General features: G+C 38.1%; 2 protein-coding genes across 5 annotated transcripts in view; one reads left to right on the top strand and one right to left on the bottom strand.

Annotated features, from left to right (window-relative positions):
* Positions 1 to 32: 32 nt before the first annotated feature.
* On the bottom strand, positions 33 to 11,471 carry map3k14a (mitogen-activated protein kinase kinase kinase 14a). 3 transcript variants are annotated; one of them, XM_026164439.2, is made up of 16 exons: positions 11,337 to 11,471; positions 5,885 to 6,157; positions 5,720 to 5,801; positions 5,385 to 5,604; positions 4,706 to 5,089; positions 4,478 to 4,612; positions 4,256 to 4,385; positions 3,685 to 3,813; positions 2,315 to 2,419; positions 2,064 to 2,221; positions 1,822 to 1,972; positions 1,290 to 1,610; positions 1,088 to 1,197; positions 793 to 931; positions 593 to 693; positions 33 to 474 (listed from the first exon to the last, which is right to left on the bottom strand). In XM_026164439.2, the coding sequence occupies exons 2-16, from the start codon at positions 6,141 to 6,143 to the stop codon at positions 313 to 315; spliced, it is 2,586 nt and encodes an 861-aa protein (XP_026020224.1). In that variant the 5' UTR covers positions 6,144 to 6,157; positions 11,337 to 11,471; the 3' UTR covers positions 33 to 312. The 3 variants fall into 3 exon arrangements, with proteins under 3 accessions (XP_026020224.1, XP_026020223.1, XP_026020225.1); XM_026164438.2 differs by lacking the exon at positions 11,337 to 11,471 and adding an exon at positions 7,641 to 7,795; XM_026164440.2 differs by lacking the exon at positions 11,337 to 11,471 and adding an exon at positions 7,450 to 7,753.
* A 6,490-nt stretch (positions 11,472 to 17,961) lies between these two features.
* The window catches only part of gpatch8 (G patch domain containing 8), a 28,533-nt gene continuing 27,898 nt past the window's right edge, over positions 17,962 to 18,596 (top strand). The window contains exon 1 of one of the 2 annotated variants that reach the window (XM_026164432.2): positions 17,962 to 18,223. In XM_026164432.2, coding sequence (XP_026020217.1) covers positions 18,179 to 18,223 — 45 coding nt within the window. In that variant the 5' untranslated portion in view covers positions 17,962 to 18,178. The remainder of the gene's footprint in view (positions 18,224 to 18,596) is intronic. The other variant, XM_080300190.1, reaches the window with a different exon arrangement.

Below are 18,596 nucleotides of genomic sequence, written 5' to 3'. Positions count from 1 at the left end.
TTTTTTTTATGAAATAAAAAGAGAGATCAAACTTTTTTCACAGACTTCACAGTTTTCTATTTATTGACTCAACATAAACATTGACACATGCAACATTACAAGACACAATGCTAAAAATCAATCCTCTTTTATATTTCATTTTATTTTTAATTTACGATATTTTAGGCAAAAGCAGTTTGTTAAAGTGGAGGCTCACAAATGTTTTATGGTCCCTCACACATCAACAAAAGCCAAAGACACTTGTTCGAAGCACAACATGAAATGATGAGCGGTTAATATGAAATTGCAGCTGGAATAAAGTAGCTGAGGGCTCTATCGAGTTTCCAGCATGCCATCTTTGATTCTCCATCTCCAAGAAGTGCTGAAGTCTGGAGCTGGAAAACAGCGGAGCTCCAGGCCGGACTCTTGTACCTCCTCATCGTGACCAATCTGCTGGCCGTGCTCAGTTTTCAGTGTGTAAACCCTCTCAGAGATCTAAATCAGACACAGATAAACGTCAAACTAGTATAATCTTCTATTTTTTCTACTTAAATGGACAAACAACATATACTTTTTGGATATAATAGTCTGGGATTCTGTGAGTATACCTCACCTGATCACTGATTCCAGTGGCAATATGGCCCACCTTCACCCGACGCATCTCTCTGATCCGGATTTTCTTATCACTAAAGTCTCTGATGCAGACATCCACCCCTGGACCAATCATAAAGCAGAGTGAGGCACATGACCAAAGAGAAAAAAAATTATATACAATTAGGTATCATATTAAACAGAAGAGCCTTTTTATCTCACCTTCAAAACAGCAAGGTGGTGGCTGCTGTGTGTGACCCAGGAAATCCAAACTGAACACCTGCACATCTGGCTGGCTATTGTAGGAGAAGACACCGGAGCTGAGGTCGTCTCCTGGGCTCAGAGACCAGCGGCCAGAGTCCTGGAAAAAGGGGAACACAAACCAAACAGTAGGTCTATTATTTCTGCTGTTAACCAAAACAATAGGCCGCCAGAGAAGTTCTTTTAAAAACTGTTCGCCTAACAACATGTTTTCCCTGATATTTTGGCTTTATTTCTGCTCTGCATTTTGATTTACCTTTTTGTCCAATGGTTCCCAGTTCGAGTAAGGGTCACTGCTGAGGCAAGACAACAACTGCTCCTGCATCTCAGCAGAATGAAGCTGGGAGAGGCTGCTCAGATAGAAATCTGCAAACAAACGAAAAAACAAAAGCATACAGAGTTCAAGCATCTGCCATACTTAACACCTGAAATTAAATACAGCTTAAAGAAAACCTCACCTCCAACCAGCTTCCGTAGCTCAAGTTCAGGTACCGTGGTGATTTTGTTGTCCCTCTTGTGGCTCAGCTCCGAGATCAGCATTTGTGGTTCATGAGGCGAGCCTCGTTTCGATTTCTTAGAATCAGCGTCTGCCTCTTCCTCATCAGTCAGTTTCTTTGTCCTCCTCCCTGTTGTGATCAGCTTTTCCATGGACTCTTGGTGCATCTCTTCATCCTCAAAGTCAGCACTGCTGCTGATGAGTTGCATGGAGTCACTTGGTTTGTTGGTGTTAAGCAAGGGCTCTAAATAGGGACCCTTCACTGGGTTGGTGAGTCCTCCAACTGCAATCAAATCAATAAAAATTAAATGAACTTATGTACCTACGATAAACTGATTAAAAAATGTATAGCAGGTATTACTAAACTCAATGTGGTCAACTGATGGTCACTAAAAAGAGCATTCCATACCATATAAATGCAAAATAACAAACTCTCAATTGTCTGTAAACTCACTGCTGAAACCACCATCAAGCCAGATGCAGTGCAGATTTACCTTCTCTTAGAGCTCTGTCAGTTTTTTCTCTGAGGTCAGTTGCTGATGATCTCTTCAGTGGATCCTTCTGGAGTCCTGCTTTTATAACTTCAGCAGTGAGAGAGCCACAGTCAGGTGGGATCTCTCTCAGAGGCGGGGGCTCGTTAGCAATCTGTAAACCAATCAACCAAGGAAATTCAGTCAAGGCTTGATACGAGTACTCTAAAGAACAAACATCTGTCAATAAAGTATTCGAAGAATACCTTCAAGTAAAGGCGACAATTATAGTATCTTGTCCAAGGCTGACAACCATTGAGCATGTGCAGTAACATACAGCAGCTGCTCCACACATCTGCTTTAGCTCCGCGGGGTTCTCCTTTTATTATTTCAGGGGCCATGTGAGTCTCTGTGCCCTTCAGATCTGTAATCAAATACATTGAGAAAATTGTGAATTCGGACATGTAAGTGGAGAAATTGCACATCTTGCCAAATTACTCAGTGACAAAGTATTTACCTTTGGACCTACTGAGGCTCTGACCCTGATTGTCGAGCCTTTCGGCATGTCCAAAGTCACATAGGAAGGTGTCTCTACCATCGTCCGACAGCAACACGTTGTCGGCTGTGAGAAACAAGTAGAGTCAGTAATCCATTGCATTAATCTGTGTGCTGCTGTGTGATGTCAGTGGTGCTTGGTTGATTTCCATGACTTGTGCTGTGTAGTTTTTAGATGACATAATTAGAAACAGGGCAGCTGCTTAGACAAAACAGTCTAAGACAAAGGAGCCAAATGAATGGAAAATATGAAGTCACACAGGGACAGCTGCTGTGCTAAACTCTTTAATGTGGAATGGATGTGGAAACTAGTCACAAACCGTACGCAGATAAAGAAGAGATGTGGTATTATTGTCTAGCTTTTCCTGAGAAATTACAGACAGCAGATGGCGCTTGAGATACACCACAAAACATGTCTTGTCAGCTCTTAAGATATTCTCTGTCTTTTTTGCTCTTCCTCAATCTCAGTTTCTGTTCTGTTTTTGTGTTTCCTTTGTTCTTCTATATAACCCTTTCCACTTTATTTTCATCTTCTGTATTCTTTCTGTCCATTGTACTTTTTCTCCTCTTCTTCTCTTTCGAACTACTTCCTGCTCTTTGTCCCATCCCCCCCCTCACTCCGTTTTGTTCTCCCTTTCTCTCTCGCTCTCCTGATTTTGTGCACATGCGCCGTGTCTAGAGAACAGCAGTGAGTCACACTGTGGGAAATTCCCAGCCCGTCTTTTTCTCTGTGGTAATCTGGTTTCACAACCCAGGTGCTTGAAGATCAAATCTAGACTGTATCTATGACACTTGTGTTCCAAACAACAGCTGCGCATAGACACAAAATCCTCTGATGAGAACTAATTACAAATCTGACTTTCTCTCTGTCTTTTTTTCAACTTTCCACTACCACAACAAGTAAAAGTCAAGCTGACACATTTCTTAGTTTTACTGTTATTACTATTGTTCTCTAGCTGTTAATGTTCATAATGAAAGTGTTGTGAGGCAGTGCCAATATCGATATATTGTTACTTTTTTGGATTTAACATTTACATTCCATACTTTATCACTCGACAACATCACCAATATTTAGGAAGTCACAGGAACAGTCCCAGTCATTATTAATTTGTACATTATATAGAGATAAAAAGTGGATAAAACTTAACAACTTCACTTTGTGGATTTATTTGCTGTTGTAAATTGATTAAATTACACTAAATTTCTTATAAAAGCTCACTCTTAAGATACGTGTCATGTTCAGTCATAAAGTGGGCACACCAAACATCATAAATATGAGGCTAACATTCAAGTCATCTAAGATTTCAAAGGTATGGTATTTGTATAATATACCTTTAATATCGAGATGCACCACCCTTTTCTTCACTAAGTACTCCAACGCTGTTAAAACTTGAGAGTGGTAGTGGAGACTTAAATCCTCTGGCAGTCGACCACGTTCCACTATCAGCTGGCCCAAAGAGCCTGGAATAACACAAAATGTTAGAGCGGAACAAAGACTGCTGTCTTAGCAATATTTACCAACAGAGAGCATCTGATTAATCTTTTCCTCTGGGTTATGGCTTGTAAAGAAGCCAGCACTTAATGACAATGGAAAAATGTGTCAGGTATATCAATGTTTATCAGGAAGGGAGCTTGCGTCACACGTTTGGTGCAGTTTGGACAAACACTCTTTGAGTAAGGTCAACAGTCATTTCGAGCATCCCAGAAACACCCACTTCCGCATCTCAACACTAATCACATCCGTATTTTTCTGCACTTGAACTCAGTCGACTCAAGTTCCATGTACTGTACATGTTTGTGCACTTAATTGATTCCATCTGTTTCTTGAGTTTAAATGACAACAGGAGTAGTTAGTATCAACAACATACGCTGTGTGTGAAGGGAAGATAGTGGGATTGTTTACCAGCTTTGTGTTCCATCAGAAGGACGACATTAGGCCCCTCTCTAACCACTCCAAAGAGCTTCACCACATGAGGAGATCTGAGGGCACTCCACGCACCCACCTCCTCACTGTTGAACCTCTTCAGGGCAATCTTTAAGAAAAAGATGGAACGTAAAATACTAAGATTATGTACATACTTTTATGCAAGACTGTTTTTATACAAATCGATATGCTGTAAATTACCTTTTTGGCAGCAAATTTGAACCCACTGTTCACATCTTCAGCACTGTGTACTTCACCATAGGAGCCTTCCTTGATGAAGTGCTGGAGGACATACTCTCTCCCTTCTTTGTATTCTGAGTCCACAGGCTGAATTTTCTGTCAGGAAGAGACAAACAGGTTAGTTTGGTTCAGCCACTTTTCAAATCAAAACATACCGAAGCAAGCAGACTGAAGCAAAGCAGAACTTACTTCATGATAAAAAATGAGTCCCTCATTGCTAACAGAGTCAGCTTCCGAGAACTCGTCTTCGTCTTCCCTAGTCTCCCTCTCCACTTCTTTGAAAAATGGCCCTGTGTAGCATGGATCCCCCTGACTGACAAGGCCTCTGAGCCCAGCAAGGGCCAGTGAGCAGTCTCCCACACTGCTAAGAGAGTCTGAGCTGCTGTTGTGCTCATATGACCGAACACTGGAGAGGTTACCCAAAACTGGCCAGTTCAAAGGGGAACAGCTTGAGCCTTTGTTGTAAACTTGTTGGCTGTAAAAAGAAGCCCTTCGGGCGTCTTCCTCTGAGCTTTCAAAGCTGCTACAGCAAGAGGTACTGAGATCGCTTCTCTCTTCAACAGAAGAGTCCCCCTACAAGAAGAAGAAGAAGAAAAACAAAGTTCTTAGACAATATAGTGTTTACATCCTCCGATAAATTTGCTCTAGGCTTAAAAATTCAAGGCCGAAAGAGGCGGGGCTGTTGGAATTCAATGTTTCACTTCCACAATTTAGGAAGGGTAATGTTTACATGGGAACTTCTAGAGATTAGGACCCTATTGTTGAAGATGATTTAAATTCTTTTAACAGCACAGCATACTAAATATTAACACATTTTTGAATCCAGTTTCATAGTCAAGACTCAGAGAGATGTGAAGAGTAACCTCACCAGGATCGGGATCAGAGAACTTCCACTTTCTTGTTCAGGCACTCCAGAAGGCATTCGACGTCTCTGTCGCTGCTTGTCCTTCTTCTTCTGCTGCTTCTTCCTCTTCCCCTTACGTTTCTGTCTCCTATGGGTACTCTTTCTTGAGGAGAGTATTGATGTGCTTGCTTCCTGGATGGTGGCCATTGTTTGGCACGCCACATTGTTTTGGTCAGATGAAAGACTTCAAAAGAAATTTGAAGAAAGCAAAAGGAATTTAAGGCATGTTTACACAATTCAGCACAGACCCTTAAACAGAAATTTAATTTATAATGCGGAGAATGTCCCCAAGATCTTACCTGGTGGTTAAGCATTTAGGGAAGGCACGGAAGGAGCGGTCATAACAGGACGGGCTGAACTCTTGGGAGTCCTGGGTTTCACCTAAACGAGCACAGTGTTAATGTAAAATTGGCTCACAGGAAAGTTCATTGATGTGATACACTATAAAAATAAGATATATTTACATTCTGCCTGAGCAACAATGGTTGAGGTCTTGAACTGCATTTCTTCCACTTGTTCTGCAGTTCCATGTGTCAGGAGTTTAGTGAGTTTATCAGCAGACCACTTTTGCGTAAATCCCATTTTGCCATCCTTCCCCTCATCTTGCGCCTCCTCAGTCTCCTGCTCTGCATTGGAGCATGATGGATATGTCCCCTTCAGGTCAGCTTTTGGTGGTCCAGTGAAAGGCGCTGTTGAGTTGAAGAGCCTCTGTCTCACCGCCATGTTATCTTCTAAATCTGCAAGAGACACAAGCAGCTGATAAATAACGATCTTCCTTATCAACTGTCTCCTGCCTTTATGTTTTGTCTTTAATCTTAAATAAGAGTTAATCAATTTCGTTTTAGTTATAGATGCCAGGGTTGTTTGTGTGGCTATAACCAGAGAGTTAAAAGTAACTTTTTTAGTATTATTATTTAAATATTAATTAGTGAATTTGTCTTTGGTCGAGGGCAACATATTTGGCTCCTTTATAAACCGAGCTTTCGATTTTGATGAACACGTTACTTCAGAGCTCACAGTGCGTGATATTTATTCAGTTAGTCAGATGCTTGCTGCGACTCATCAAGAGTGACCTTTAGAAATGTTGTGAAGTTTGTATAAGCATAAACCATTTCTCCAAAATGTAACAAAGGACTTTTATCTGCTAATGTGAGCGTGGGAGTGAGGATACCTAAAAAGGGGAACAAATGGATTCTGAAAACTAAACACATCTCAGGTTAAAGGTTGCAATGCATTTTGCTGTTTGTTTTTGTTCATTTTTTCTTAATTTTTCATTCTTAGTATTTTTTCAGTTTGCATCTATGGCACACTTTGCAAATACTTTCCACGGTGCCATTTGCCTGCTGTAATCGAGCACAACAGAAAAGCTCATAAATCTGACTGAAGATCCGACTGAAAGGTTTACGACGGAAATATACACCCATGCATAAACGCAAAAATAATTTGATATGCTTCATTATGGCTCGTTTGAAGTTTAACATATTTTACTGCGCCACACATGGTTAGGAGCGCAGATGAACTGAAACTGTGAAATTTGAGGTGGGCAGATGAGACAGGAAATTAAACCCCGGCCTTGTTTTCACAGTTGCAAACTCTGTCGCTCAGTGCATGCAGTCTGTTTCAGTCAGAGGAAGTAACCTAGGCAATGCCTGGGCTGCACAGCCTGGGCTAATTTGAAATAAAGATTTGCATGGCTGCCTGTTCACACCTTAAAAGTTATCACCAGCACAACAGGTAGGACTGTAAAACCAACACAGGAAAACTACATGCAGTTTAAAAGGCACAAACTGAGAACTACATTTAGAGCACTACAGTTGCAATTAGTTGCATCAGTTTGTCCATTACACTAGCAGCTTATCACACAAAGATTAAGCCTAAATTCTTGACTAAAACAATCACATGCACACTACATGCTTTTGCTGCTGACAACACCAATAAAGTATAGATACAAGTAACAATACAGCAAAAAATAACATCAAAACATAATCAAAATTACGTTAAAGCTGTTTGAGTTTATTAATGATACTACCTTATACGCAGACTTCATGCACCGCAAGATTATCTAGAGCGAAGCAACTCAACTGTCACTTCCGTCTTAAGACGCTGCACCACCACACCCCAATGAATTTACGTGGAAAGGAAATAGAGAAAACCCCACTGCAACAAACAGGCACAAAAACAGACTCTGTATGTGTGAGCCGACGTAGCGGGCAGACATACCAATAGATGCCAGTCTGAACTGCATTCTCAAGTATTTGTTCTGAATAACCTGTCATCGACACGAACTAGGTGCTCCGTTTGCGTGCCTTCATGTTCGACTTTTCAGTAACGACTCGGCTCAGTCGCTGCCGCTTTGCTTTCTGCTCTCTTGATGCTGGCTTTCAGCCAACTGGGGGGAGGAGCTGGCTGACTATGACTTATGGGAAATGCATCTACACTTCCCCATATTCCCCCCTCCTTCTGCTCCCTCTAACAGGGCTGGTTTACTTGCTCTGCCCTCTTGAGTACTACCAATTAAAGGATCAGGTTTGCTTATGGGTATGGTGACAAACATAAAATGTGAACTATGAACTGTGATGCAAGTAGTGGTAATATCTAAACCCTTTCAATCTTTGCATACTATCAAGATACAGGGTTTTAATGAGGAATAAGTAAAGGATATGATTAGTACAGCACAGCACTGAATTCAAATTTGTTCAAAAAGCAAAAAATCAGTTAAAAAAGTTTCTTTAATGGGTGAAAAACAATTTCAATTCTGTGTGCACTTTAAACCAGGTAGTCTGATAATCACCTGGAATGGACAGTCAACTTTCTGTACACATTCACACCACTAAATGTGAAGGGATTTGTGGCCTTTCATTTGCTCTGATATTCTAATAAGTGCGTGCCCTGTAGCAAGCCAACATTCAAGAGCCCGTCACATGTCATGTCACACGCCCACATTCTCCACTATATGTCCTGTTGTTAAAACAACAAAGAGTTTCTTTCTTTATGAAAATGTGGCAGTGTGAAAACTCACATTATGAGCATCTTCTTGCGAAAAATTATTTCCGAAAACAGTGTTTAGACTGAGGCAAGCGTATGAGCTGTCAATAATCTGATGGCTCTATCTGAAATAATCTCACTTGCTTTTCTCTTGAGCAGAAAAACAACTTAGTCATATAAAAACCACTACAGGAAACTCGGAACACCACTTGACAGGTTCTGGTACATGCCATAATCGAAAAGCTCAATGGAAGTTGCTCACTCCACCCCTACTGATAAGGAAACTGTTTGTCATGACAACAATATCTCTGCTAAACCGGCATAAGTTTAAGGACACAGGTACAGACATTGTAGACAGTCAAAGCATTTAGAATTTTGTTTTTGGTACTCTATTAGTCACCAACTTCACATATTATGACTCATAAAAAAGGCAACAATTAGTACAAATTATCAGTTCGTCTGCCAATCATTTTCTCATTTACTCATTCTGTCTAGAGCTGAAATATTTAGTCAGTTTAGCCACAACATTATGTGCAACAGATTAACTGTGTGACAAAAAAAACTGTCAAAAGTTACTAGCTCAAGGTTCAAGATTTTAAGGTTTCTTTTAAGATGTCACTGTGACCAGTGTTTTTTGGGGTGAAGTTGTTTTTTGCTTTGCAATTTGCTGGTTTTGATTTTTAAATTTCATGTTTTTAATTGCCTCTTCATATTATTAAAAGCTTGACAGAAATTCTGCTTTGTTTTGGATGGATTGTTTTAAGCTGTGAATGAATCTGGAAACAGACTGTTAAACAGATAAGTATCGGCCTATACGTCTCAGCTTGGGGCACACCACCAATTCTGACCATATTCCAAACTTCATTTCTAGAAACCCTATACCTGAAATGAATCTCCAATGTACTTCACTATTGCCATATATTGCTCATGCAGTCCTGAGAATATTTCACTTTTTGCAAAAGAAGTCTGTGCAACTCTAAGGTCATTTTTTAACTTCTGTTCCAACTTTCTGCACTGACAAGCATGGCATTTTACTAACTGGAGAAATGGCAATGACTGGTTATCAAATTCTGCAAATTCATTTTGCAGGTCAAGTAATCAACACTAAAGTCTTTTCATTTACATGCAAACTGAACCTACACTTCCCTGTCAGTGTCACCAGAAACCTAAACAATTATGCTTTAGAGGAGTTTTGCACCCTAAATGTCTACACATATCTAATAAACATGTAACTAATAGTGCACACTATAAACTTTAATCCATAATGACCTTTGCTGTGGAAATCTTGAACTAAACTGTAACAAAACATACAGTTGGTGACTGTACAGCTTCTGCTGCTCTGTTTCTCTCACAGAGATTAATGAAATTCCAAAGCCTTTAGTAACGACTGCTAAAAGGAACTCAGAAAACACAGGCAAGAGTTCCTTAAGAGAACCGGTGGCTGCTTCTCAGGAAAGCATTCCAGTCCTCAACTACACATTCTAAAAGATTGCAAAAAAACATCTGCAGGCACACATTTAAATGCAGCTCCAAGTACTCAGTCATACCTCTTGTCTAATGTCTAACAACTTCCCTTTTTCTAGTTACTTCCTCAATATTAACTTCAATGAAGAAACAGTCAGTTACAGTAAGAATGCATAGTCCTCTCTTTGCTGGACATTATTTCCATTAAACTGAGATGTTCTATAAACTCCTTGCATTTTAAAAGAATAATTACCCAGGAAAATTCAGAGCTAAGCCATTGTTATTAATGTTATCCCAGTTTTTCTGTAAACATTACTGGGTTCTTTGACAAATTAAAATTAATTCGGAAAACAGTTTTCTCATGAATCAATAATAGAAATGTGTATTTGACACCTCACGAAAAACATTCTTCTCCATTTCCCAATGCTATCCAACATAGGTTTACTAAACATGGCCAAAGTCAACAAATCTAAAAGCATGTATATTATAATAATGTTCTACTAAGCTGCAATCTTTCTATACATTTTCTATATAGTGAGCTCATCTTAATACAGTCATATTTGCACTTTCTTGCTATCTTGCAAAGAAAATGAGAACAGGATATTTGCACAGGAGGAACAAAAGGTTTTTCGTTTAAGGGTGGACTTGGACCAGTGCTGCTTCGCTTGTAAATGCAGGCCAGGAGTTTGACTCTGGGCCAAGAAAGATCCAGCAAGCATTGGTGCATTATGGAGGCCCAGCATAACTTGGACCTGAAAAATAGGACCTGCCAAGAGTGACTAATGTAAACAATTACATCTGGTGAATGTAATTGTTTAGCTCTATCAGATTACATGAGGGCTCTAATGTTTAAATGAAACAGATAAGAGCATAAAAAGATATATGACTGCATATATTGCGACAACATATAATAACATACATAACGGCTATTCTTATGAGGACTCCTATAACAAATATAGCAAGTTTTTTTTTCTATCACTAATATGCTCTTAATTTTTTTTTACCAGGTAAGAACATCAACATATCCATGTTTAGAGTTAGTACAGCCTTTGTGACAAAAAATAAAAATAAAATGAGGGTGCCACTGAGAAGTATAAGCAGTACGACGGAAATTATATTCTGTACAGTAAAATCTACAGTAAGCCACTATAACAATTTACCTACCAATGGTCACCTTTGATGTTTAACTATTTAGCGATTCATTTAAAATGAATATAATTTGACTAAACAGTAATTTCATGTGTATACACGCGCTGTTATTGTGTGCACGCGCACTAACTTCCTTCTAGCCACATTCACCGCCATTTCACATAAAACTTAGGCCCAAAATGTTTGAAGTATTCGTTAAACAGTCAATCATGTAAATCGAGAAATCGAGTTCTCGACAAACAGCGGGAAACACTGAAGTCAGAAAGCTCTTAACTTCGTTAAACCGTTTATGATAAATACTATATATTCTTCACTTACCGTATTTCCCGTAACTAGGCGTCGGCCGATGGCGATCTTGACATCATGTAGCTTCTTTCCTGTTTCCGCTTGAATTTCGAAGTAGTTTTTGGGTTCCCTTAATTTTTACAATAACAACATTTAACGCCAGAATTCAAAGACATATTGCGCTATTATTAATCACTGACTGTAACAGTATGTTTAAATGTTGCTCGGACCGAGCACAATGTTTGCGTGTGGCTGTAAGGTATAGTTGTGCTTTTAATTTGAAGATAAAATGCACTCTCTTCATGTAAGCGTCTGTTTTTAATTTAAAGACAAGAGGATAAGCGGTCGTGCAGCGGGAAAGGGGAGCTGTTTAATAAACTGCACATAAAAAGCCTTTGTTTGTCTGTTTGTTCTATGTTGTTAATAAACTATTACTATATATCGAGGTCTTGCTTGCTTTCTGCTGAGATATAGATATTTGTATTTTAATATATATGGCGTTAATGATGTATTTTACCAAGATGAGTATCTACAGTAAATCTTAATTAAATTCTCCTCGCTGGAGATTTTAACTCGCACTGACTATCTTCTGTCTCAGACAGTTTTACATTTACAAATATTAATCTCACGGAACTAATTTACAGTCCTACTTGTCCAAATCTGAAATGCCCTCTTTTACTAACTCTCCCCATAAATATTCCCATATTGGTGTTTTGCAAATGGTGCCAGTAATCACTGTGTTATAGATGCAGTCAGGTAATCGATACTCCTGAAATCAAGACAACAAATTGTTTTTTAAACAACATTTTTTTTAGCAACCTTTCTTCCGCAATTCACTGTAACTTGAATAGAACCTGATTAGTGATATTGATTTGCCATGGAAATACATTTTCATTAAAATATTAAATAAACATGGCCCTATCCGCAAATTTAGAGTAAAATGCTGTCCAGTCACCTCAAAGAAAATGATGGTGGCTGGGCTAAGGCCAGAAAAACTAAACCTGGTTTATTCCTAGCTATAAAAAAAGTGACATTCCTAACGGCTTTAATAAATATTTGGTTTCTTCAGGGTCTTTATTTGAATCTTTACATAAAGATTTAAAACAGTTTAATGAACAGGTCATCTTTGCAACTACTAGAAATTAATCTTGTATTCAACTCTTCAGCTTTTCTTTTCTGAATGTCATGGCGATCCACAAGGCTTTAAAGCTGCTGGCTACAATGAATTCAAGACCACATCAATTTAAATCTTATTTTCTTAAGCTGGATGAACCACAAACTTATCATTTTTAATCGTATGCTTTGGAACAGTGGTGATATGGAAATATAGAAATATTCCCTTTTTTGATGATAGGGAGGTGATAAGGAGGCCGTCCTTCATACGTTAAAAACTACAGATCACACAGTTGGGCATGTAATGTTAATAAACAGACCGAACAATAGTGGTTTATCAGTAAAAACTAAATGACTTGTCAGTTAAAACACAGTGTGTCCTCTTTGCTGAGTCTTCTTCTTTGTTTCTCCCAGTATCCACAGGAGCTCCTCAGAGATCTATATTGGGATCACTCTTTATCTCTCTATATTTAAATAACCTTTGTGATATTTTATCCAAATACTGCATTCCATTTATCTGTAGATGACACAGTTAACTATTTTTCATCCCCTTGAAGAGTGCAAACCTTTTAACACAAACCTGCCTTTGAGGTTTGTGTTAAATCCAAGTTCATGTTATTCTCAAATGGCAAAAGAAGTTGTTGTCTACGCTTCCTAAGAGCAAAAGGATTCAAGTAATTGAAATTAAACTGGCTACATGTTATAAATATCTAGGTATCATTGCATATCATAATTTGTCAGGTGAAAACACACTGAAATGCTTGTGTCCAAACTGTTCTCTGTATGGTGCTGCCAAGTAGCCAATATCCATAGACTTTCCCATTGGTTGGTTTTTATCTGAAAATATAAATGGAAATCTCTGCTTGGGCTGATTCCTCCTACCATCGGGGAGTTTAAGTCCAATTTAAAGGAGCAGAAGAATAGTTCTTTTGGTCAGAGGGACTGTTTTTATTATTACTCTTGTACTCGCCTCTGTCAGTGCGCAACAGGGTGGCTGTGGCTACAATGTAGCTTGCCATCACCAGTGTGTGAATGTGTGTGTGAATGGGTGGATGACTGGTTGTGTAAAGCGCTTTGGGGTCCTTAGGGACTATTAAAGCGCTATACAAGTACAGGCCATTTACCACTTACCAATGATCTGTTATTGCATATCATCCAAATGTTTGTCTTGACATGTCTGTACTGATTATCATTCGTATTTGTTTTTGTAATTGTTATAATTTTATGTGTTGTATTTGCTGTAACATCTGCTGCCCTCTTGGCCAGGTCTCTCTTGAAAAAGACTGACTCACTGACTCACTCACTAAATCTCTCTGAGAGTTTTACCTGGACAAATAAATGATAACAATGATGAGTAATCTAACACAGCATATCATCAGCCCCTACGTCATGGTGTAAGAAAAATATCTGTATTTATATGAATCTACCACAAGATGGAGCGATAACCTACTTAAGTCTTTTACAGGTTAATACACGGGGCCATACGACATGCATTGTCCTCTGAGCTTCACTGATGTGAAGTCTAAGTTGTGTGTTTAAATTGGTATCTTTCACGCTCATTATTTTTTATAAACATTTCAATCACTTGTTGAACAGGATAATGCACTACAGATGCAGCAGAACTCACTTGTCCTAAAGAACATTTCAGGAAATCATTCCTACAGTGATACATTCCTACATTCCTACATTCTTCTACTACTCTATAATAGATGAATACACTTGTCAGGTAATAGGTTTCCACAAATACTTATAGATTTCTGTATTATACCTTACTGCTCATTTCTTTGATTTATAGTGTAGACATTATATATTAATACTATTTCCACTACTCTTTTGCACAATGTCAGTCTCTTTTTTTTCCTCATGAATATCTAACTTCTTAAAATGTTTGTCTATCTGCTTCTGCATCTCTAAATGACATTTTTATTAGCCACCACCAATGAATAAGGATTTTGTCATTTAATTTTAGTGGCCAAAATATTGAGTTTTTAATCCAATGTTAGTTTCATTTTTAAAGACAGGCAATTTAATTTAAATGGGTATTTAAAAAAACCTTTTTAGATTAAAATAATTTTCTTAAAATCCTAAACTTCGTGGAGGTTTTCACCTCAAAAATCAAACATGTAAGCCTATGCGCAAGGTAGTTTTAGCAGTTTCATCCATAGAACCATGTTGATACTTATACAATGATGCTGATCTCTCAACGGATCTTTTTAACGATCACTGTCTTTTCCATTTTGTCTTGTTAGAACAGCATTAGCTTCTGTTTTAACCACTTTCATGGAGCTCATCCCACTGACTTCTTCCTAGAGTCTCCCATTTAAATCTTGATAATGTATTGATAATGTTAAGTAATGTAGGAGAATGTTTCATTTTGCTAATATTGGACTTGACCTCTGCCTTAGATATCTGCCTTGACCATCACATTATGCCTCATAGGCTGAGATACTGGATACTGGAGATACTGGTCTGTTTTGGAGTGGTACTATCTGTATAAATGATCTGTTTTTCTGGCTGCCTTCTAAGTGAGTGCCACAAGGTTCTGTTCTGGGGGCTTTACTGTCATAGCTGCTTGCTCTTCATTGCATCTCAAGAACTTTTGATGTCATTTCTTATCACTATTATGCAAATGACATTCAGTTACATATTTGTACCTAAGGTAATAGAACCCTAGGTTCCCAGGCCACATTTGTTAAATTTTCTACCAGGAACCCTCTGGCAACGTTTGCTTCTGCCTTCACTGTGGATGATCATTTTAAATCTCTGGTTCACTCTTGTTTTTTGTCACTTATGAAATACAGTCAAATTGAGTTCCATTGTGTCATAATTTGACTCGGAAATTGTTATTCATGCCTTTATTTCATCATGTTTAGATTACTGTAATTCATTGTTTACTTGTATCAACAAAGCCTCATTGGAACATCGGCATGTTGTTCAGAAAGCCAATGTGAGGTTTTTGATTAAGTCTTCAAAGTGCTCACATTGTTACTCATTCAGCTGCACTGGCTACCAATTAACACTAGAGTCCACATTAAGATTCAGGTTTTGACTTTTAGAGGTCTGCATGAAAATGCACCAGTGTACATCAGTGAACTTTTACATCCATATATCCCTAAAGCAGGCCTTGAGGAAGCTCAGAGTTTATAGGCCTGCTCATTGTGCATCAGACAAGGCTGAGAACTAAAGGGAACAGAACTGTCTCCCACTGAGCTTGAGCACTGTGAAGTTGGTGGATTTTTAAAAAGTCAGCTTTTTAAACTTGCATTGAAGTTGTGCTATTTTTGTTGTAAAGAACTTTGTGATATTTAACTTGAAATGTGCTTTACAAATAACATTTTGTGGCTTCATCTGAAAAACGTTCTGAGATGCCCTTAGGTGTGGATGCAAACCAGAGAGGGTGACAGCCCGGGAGGGGGTACGTTTCTGTACGAAGTAACATTTTTTGACACTTTTCTGACCAACGGCAATAGATTTTCTTAGCTAAGTATTCCACTCAAGCTGATTCTGTCATTTACAAGCATCTTTGAGACAGAAATGCATTTTTGTTTCCAAAGTAGCCTAGCTTACAACTGTCTACCAAACTACACGTTCCAGACAGAGAAATCCTGTGTGCCTTTCTAGTTATTTGGTATATAGTGCTTGACCATTGTCTTTTACCTGGAAATTGTCTTGCTTGTTTTAGCCATTTGCATACATTATATAGCTACTGTTTGTGTACCTCTTTACATTCCATTTGCATTGTGTATGTAATCTGTCATGCACCCATCACTTGTGCAAGCATTACACAAGATATTTATTTGAAACCAACCAGTTCAATACTTTTAGTATAATATACCATCTGATTAATAACAGAACACAAACAATCTATTAGATGTTGGGTTCAAGCTCATTTCTAATTGATGCAAAGTGGAAAACTATCTTCTGGTGTGACAAACTAACATTTGCTTTTAATTTAGGCCAATATCTTTAAAAATACAAGGGTGTATTTGTACAGGTTAAATGTAAAAGTTAGACATGCTGCTATCCTTTTGACATATTTTTCTGGGAAGGTCTTGCCTACTTCAACAAAACAATGCCACATTTTACAAGTATTACAACAGTGTGGCTTTGTAGAAAAACAATGCAGGTGATAAACTGGCACACCTACAATGGTTTCATGCCACACATTATGCATCATGAAACAAAAAAAAAATATGAAAAAGAAAGCCATGAACCGTAAAACAAACAAGAATGTCAAACAAGAATAAGAAAATAGTTTTGCTTTCGAAACTACAAAACATGCTGCTGTCCCAGCTTTTTAAAAATGTAGGCCTAGATGTTGTTGAGATCAAATTCCAAATAAGATGTTTCACCCTAACCCCACCCCCCAGATCAACAGGAGTTGAGAAACCAAACCAAAAGAAGTACATCTTGGGCCCCTGAAGGTATTTATCTATATCAGATATCATGGCATCATCGTGTTGCCTAGTAGCCACTGAGCAACAAAATAAAATCACCAGTTATATAATTTACGCACTAGTAACACATAAAAGGTTCATATAATGTTTCTTTCTCATTTATATCAGCAAAGGTCTGATTATACATCCTTAGCAACCACCTAGCAACGGTCTAAAATAAGGTAATTTTAGCATAGAAACGACATCTACAACCTCTATTTTTTGAAGTTTTCTAGGGTCATGTAATGCGCAAGGGGAGATACTTAATAATTCTATGCTAAATTGCACATAAACAAAGCCTTTATTTATTTGTTTAATTTATTTATGTATTTGTTCGTAAGTAACCACCTATTTAACCTATTTAAATTTCTTGCTGTTGTTTGCATTCTGCTATGATAAAGCAGAAAGCACTTTAAATATATATACATGCTTATCTTTTAGTTTACTAAAATGAGTAGTCTATTTAATACAATATATTATCATGTGAGAAATGTGTTGATCTAAGGCCCTTGGAGGTTCTTATCTATATCAGATATTATGGCATCATCATGCCTTGAAAGTAATTAACAGAATACAATGACCCAATATTTTTTGTTTGAATGCTATTTCCAACTTATTAAGTAAACGTAAGCTTAATTTGTTTTTACTGTCTTAGGGCATTAAATTCAATGAAACAAAAAACTAAGTTAGTTTCATTCTTTGTCATTGTTATTTTGCTCAAATATGCCAAACACAACCAGAATGAGAAGAATTGGTTCCATGCCTTTAAGGAGCCCCCTTTTGTCTCACAGCTTTAATTCAAGTGAATTAATTCTTTCTATTATTGAACTGCTCTTACCCTCTTAACCACCCAAAGACAAACTAAAATTAACATGGAAAATATTAAAAACTAAACAAAAAAGAAACACTTTAACAAAACTGAAATGAGCAAACCCACTGTAGAACCTAACAAATTAAAGTGACAACAAAAACTAATAATTTTAGCTAATGTCCTGTCCATTTGTCCTCTTTGAGGCGTAAGTTTAAAATTAGACTCAATCAAAATGTCGGTCACTGTCTCAGTATTTGAGATAAAAACGTTTGTGTTGTCTCGCAAAAAGTGGGACACTAGGTCACTCTGCTCTCCGGTTGCCTAACACTTCAACATTCACACATTGTGTAGACGTAGTCATGTTGATACGGTCTAGCTTTCCATGTACAACGCTGGAAGTTGTTGGTGGATATTGGCAGTGAAGTGTAAATTCACCGCAGAACGTCCTCCCCACCACAGCGCGCTTCTGTTGGACACAGACTGAGCGAGTACACAACTGCTGCTGCGTTCAGAAAATGGCCGACAGATTTTCTAGGTTCAACGAAGAGCGTGATTTCCAGGTAATGCATGTTAAATATTTGGTCCACCTCCATATTTTTTAAAGTGTCGAGGTGTTTCAGTAAGTTAATATCTATTTGAAGGTTAAGGACAGTTTTGACGTATCGTGTACACCATCGTGCATTTCGCTCTAGATCCCCGTTGCTAGCACTGCAAGCTAGCTATGCTAACGCTAGTGCACTGCGGCTCTTTTGATATTAACTTGCCTTACGGCTCAGTGTTCGCCTGAGTGCTATATTTGACCCATGTCTTGGATTATCGTCTTCATTATCAACCGTTTCTTTCTGAAACTACAAACATTTAACCACGCAACAGCAAAATAGATACTGGAGTCCCAATTAGCTCATTAGTGACCTTGGGCATTCTGATTATTTT

Source organism: Astatotilapia calliptera, chromosome 4 (genome assembly GCF_964374335.1).
Source record: "Astatotilapia calliptera chromosome 4, fAstCal68.1, whole genome shotgun sequence".
Taxonomy (NCBI): domain Eukaryota; kingdom Metazoa; phylum Chordata; class Actinopteri; order Cichliformes; family Cichlidae; genus Astatotilapia; species Astatotilapia calliptera.
Note: the sequence above shows the minus strand (reverse complement) of the source record. Positions and strands in the feature narration are given on the sequence as shown.

Excerpts from the sequence above, each read along its gene's own strand:
- map3k14a (XM_026164438.2), bottom strand. The coding sequence starts at position 7,665 with ATGCAGTTCAGACTGGCATCTATTG. Across the intron at positions 5,802-5,884 it reads CATTGTTGCTCAGGCAGAAT|GTGAAACCCAGGACTCCCAA; the intron begins GTAAATATATCT and ends GTGCTCGTTTAG. Across the intron at positions 2,420-3,684 it reads GGTGCATCTCGATATTAAAG|CCGACAACGTGTTGCTGTCG; the intron begins GTATATTATACA and ends TGTTTCTCACAG.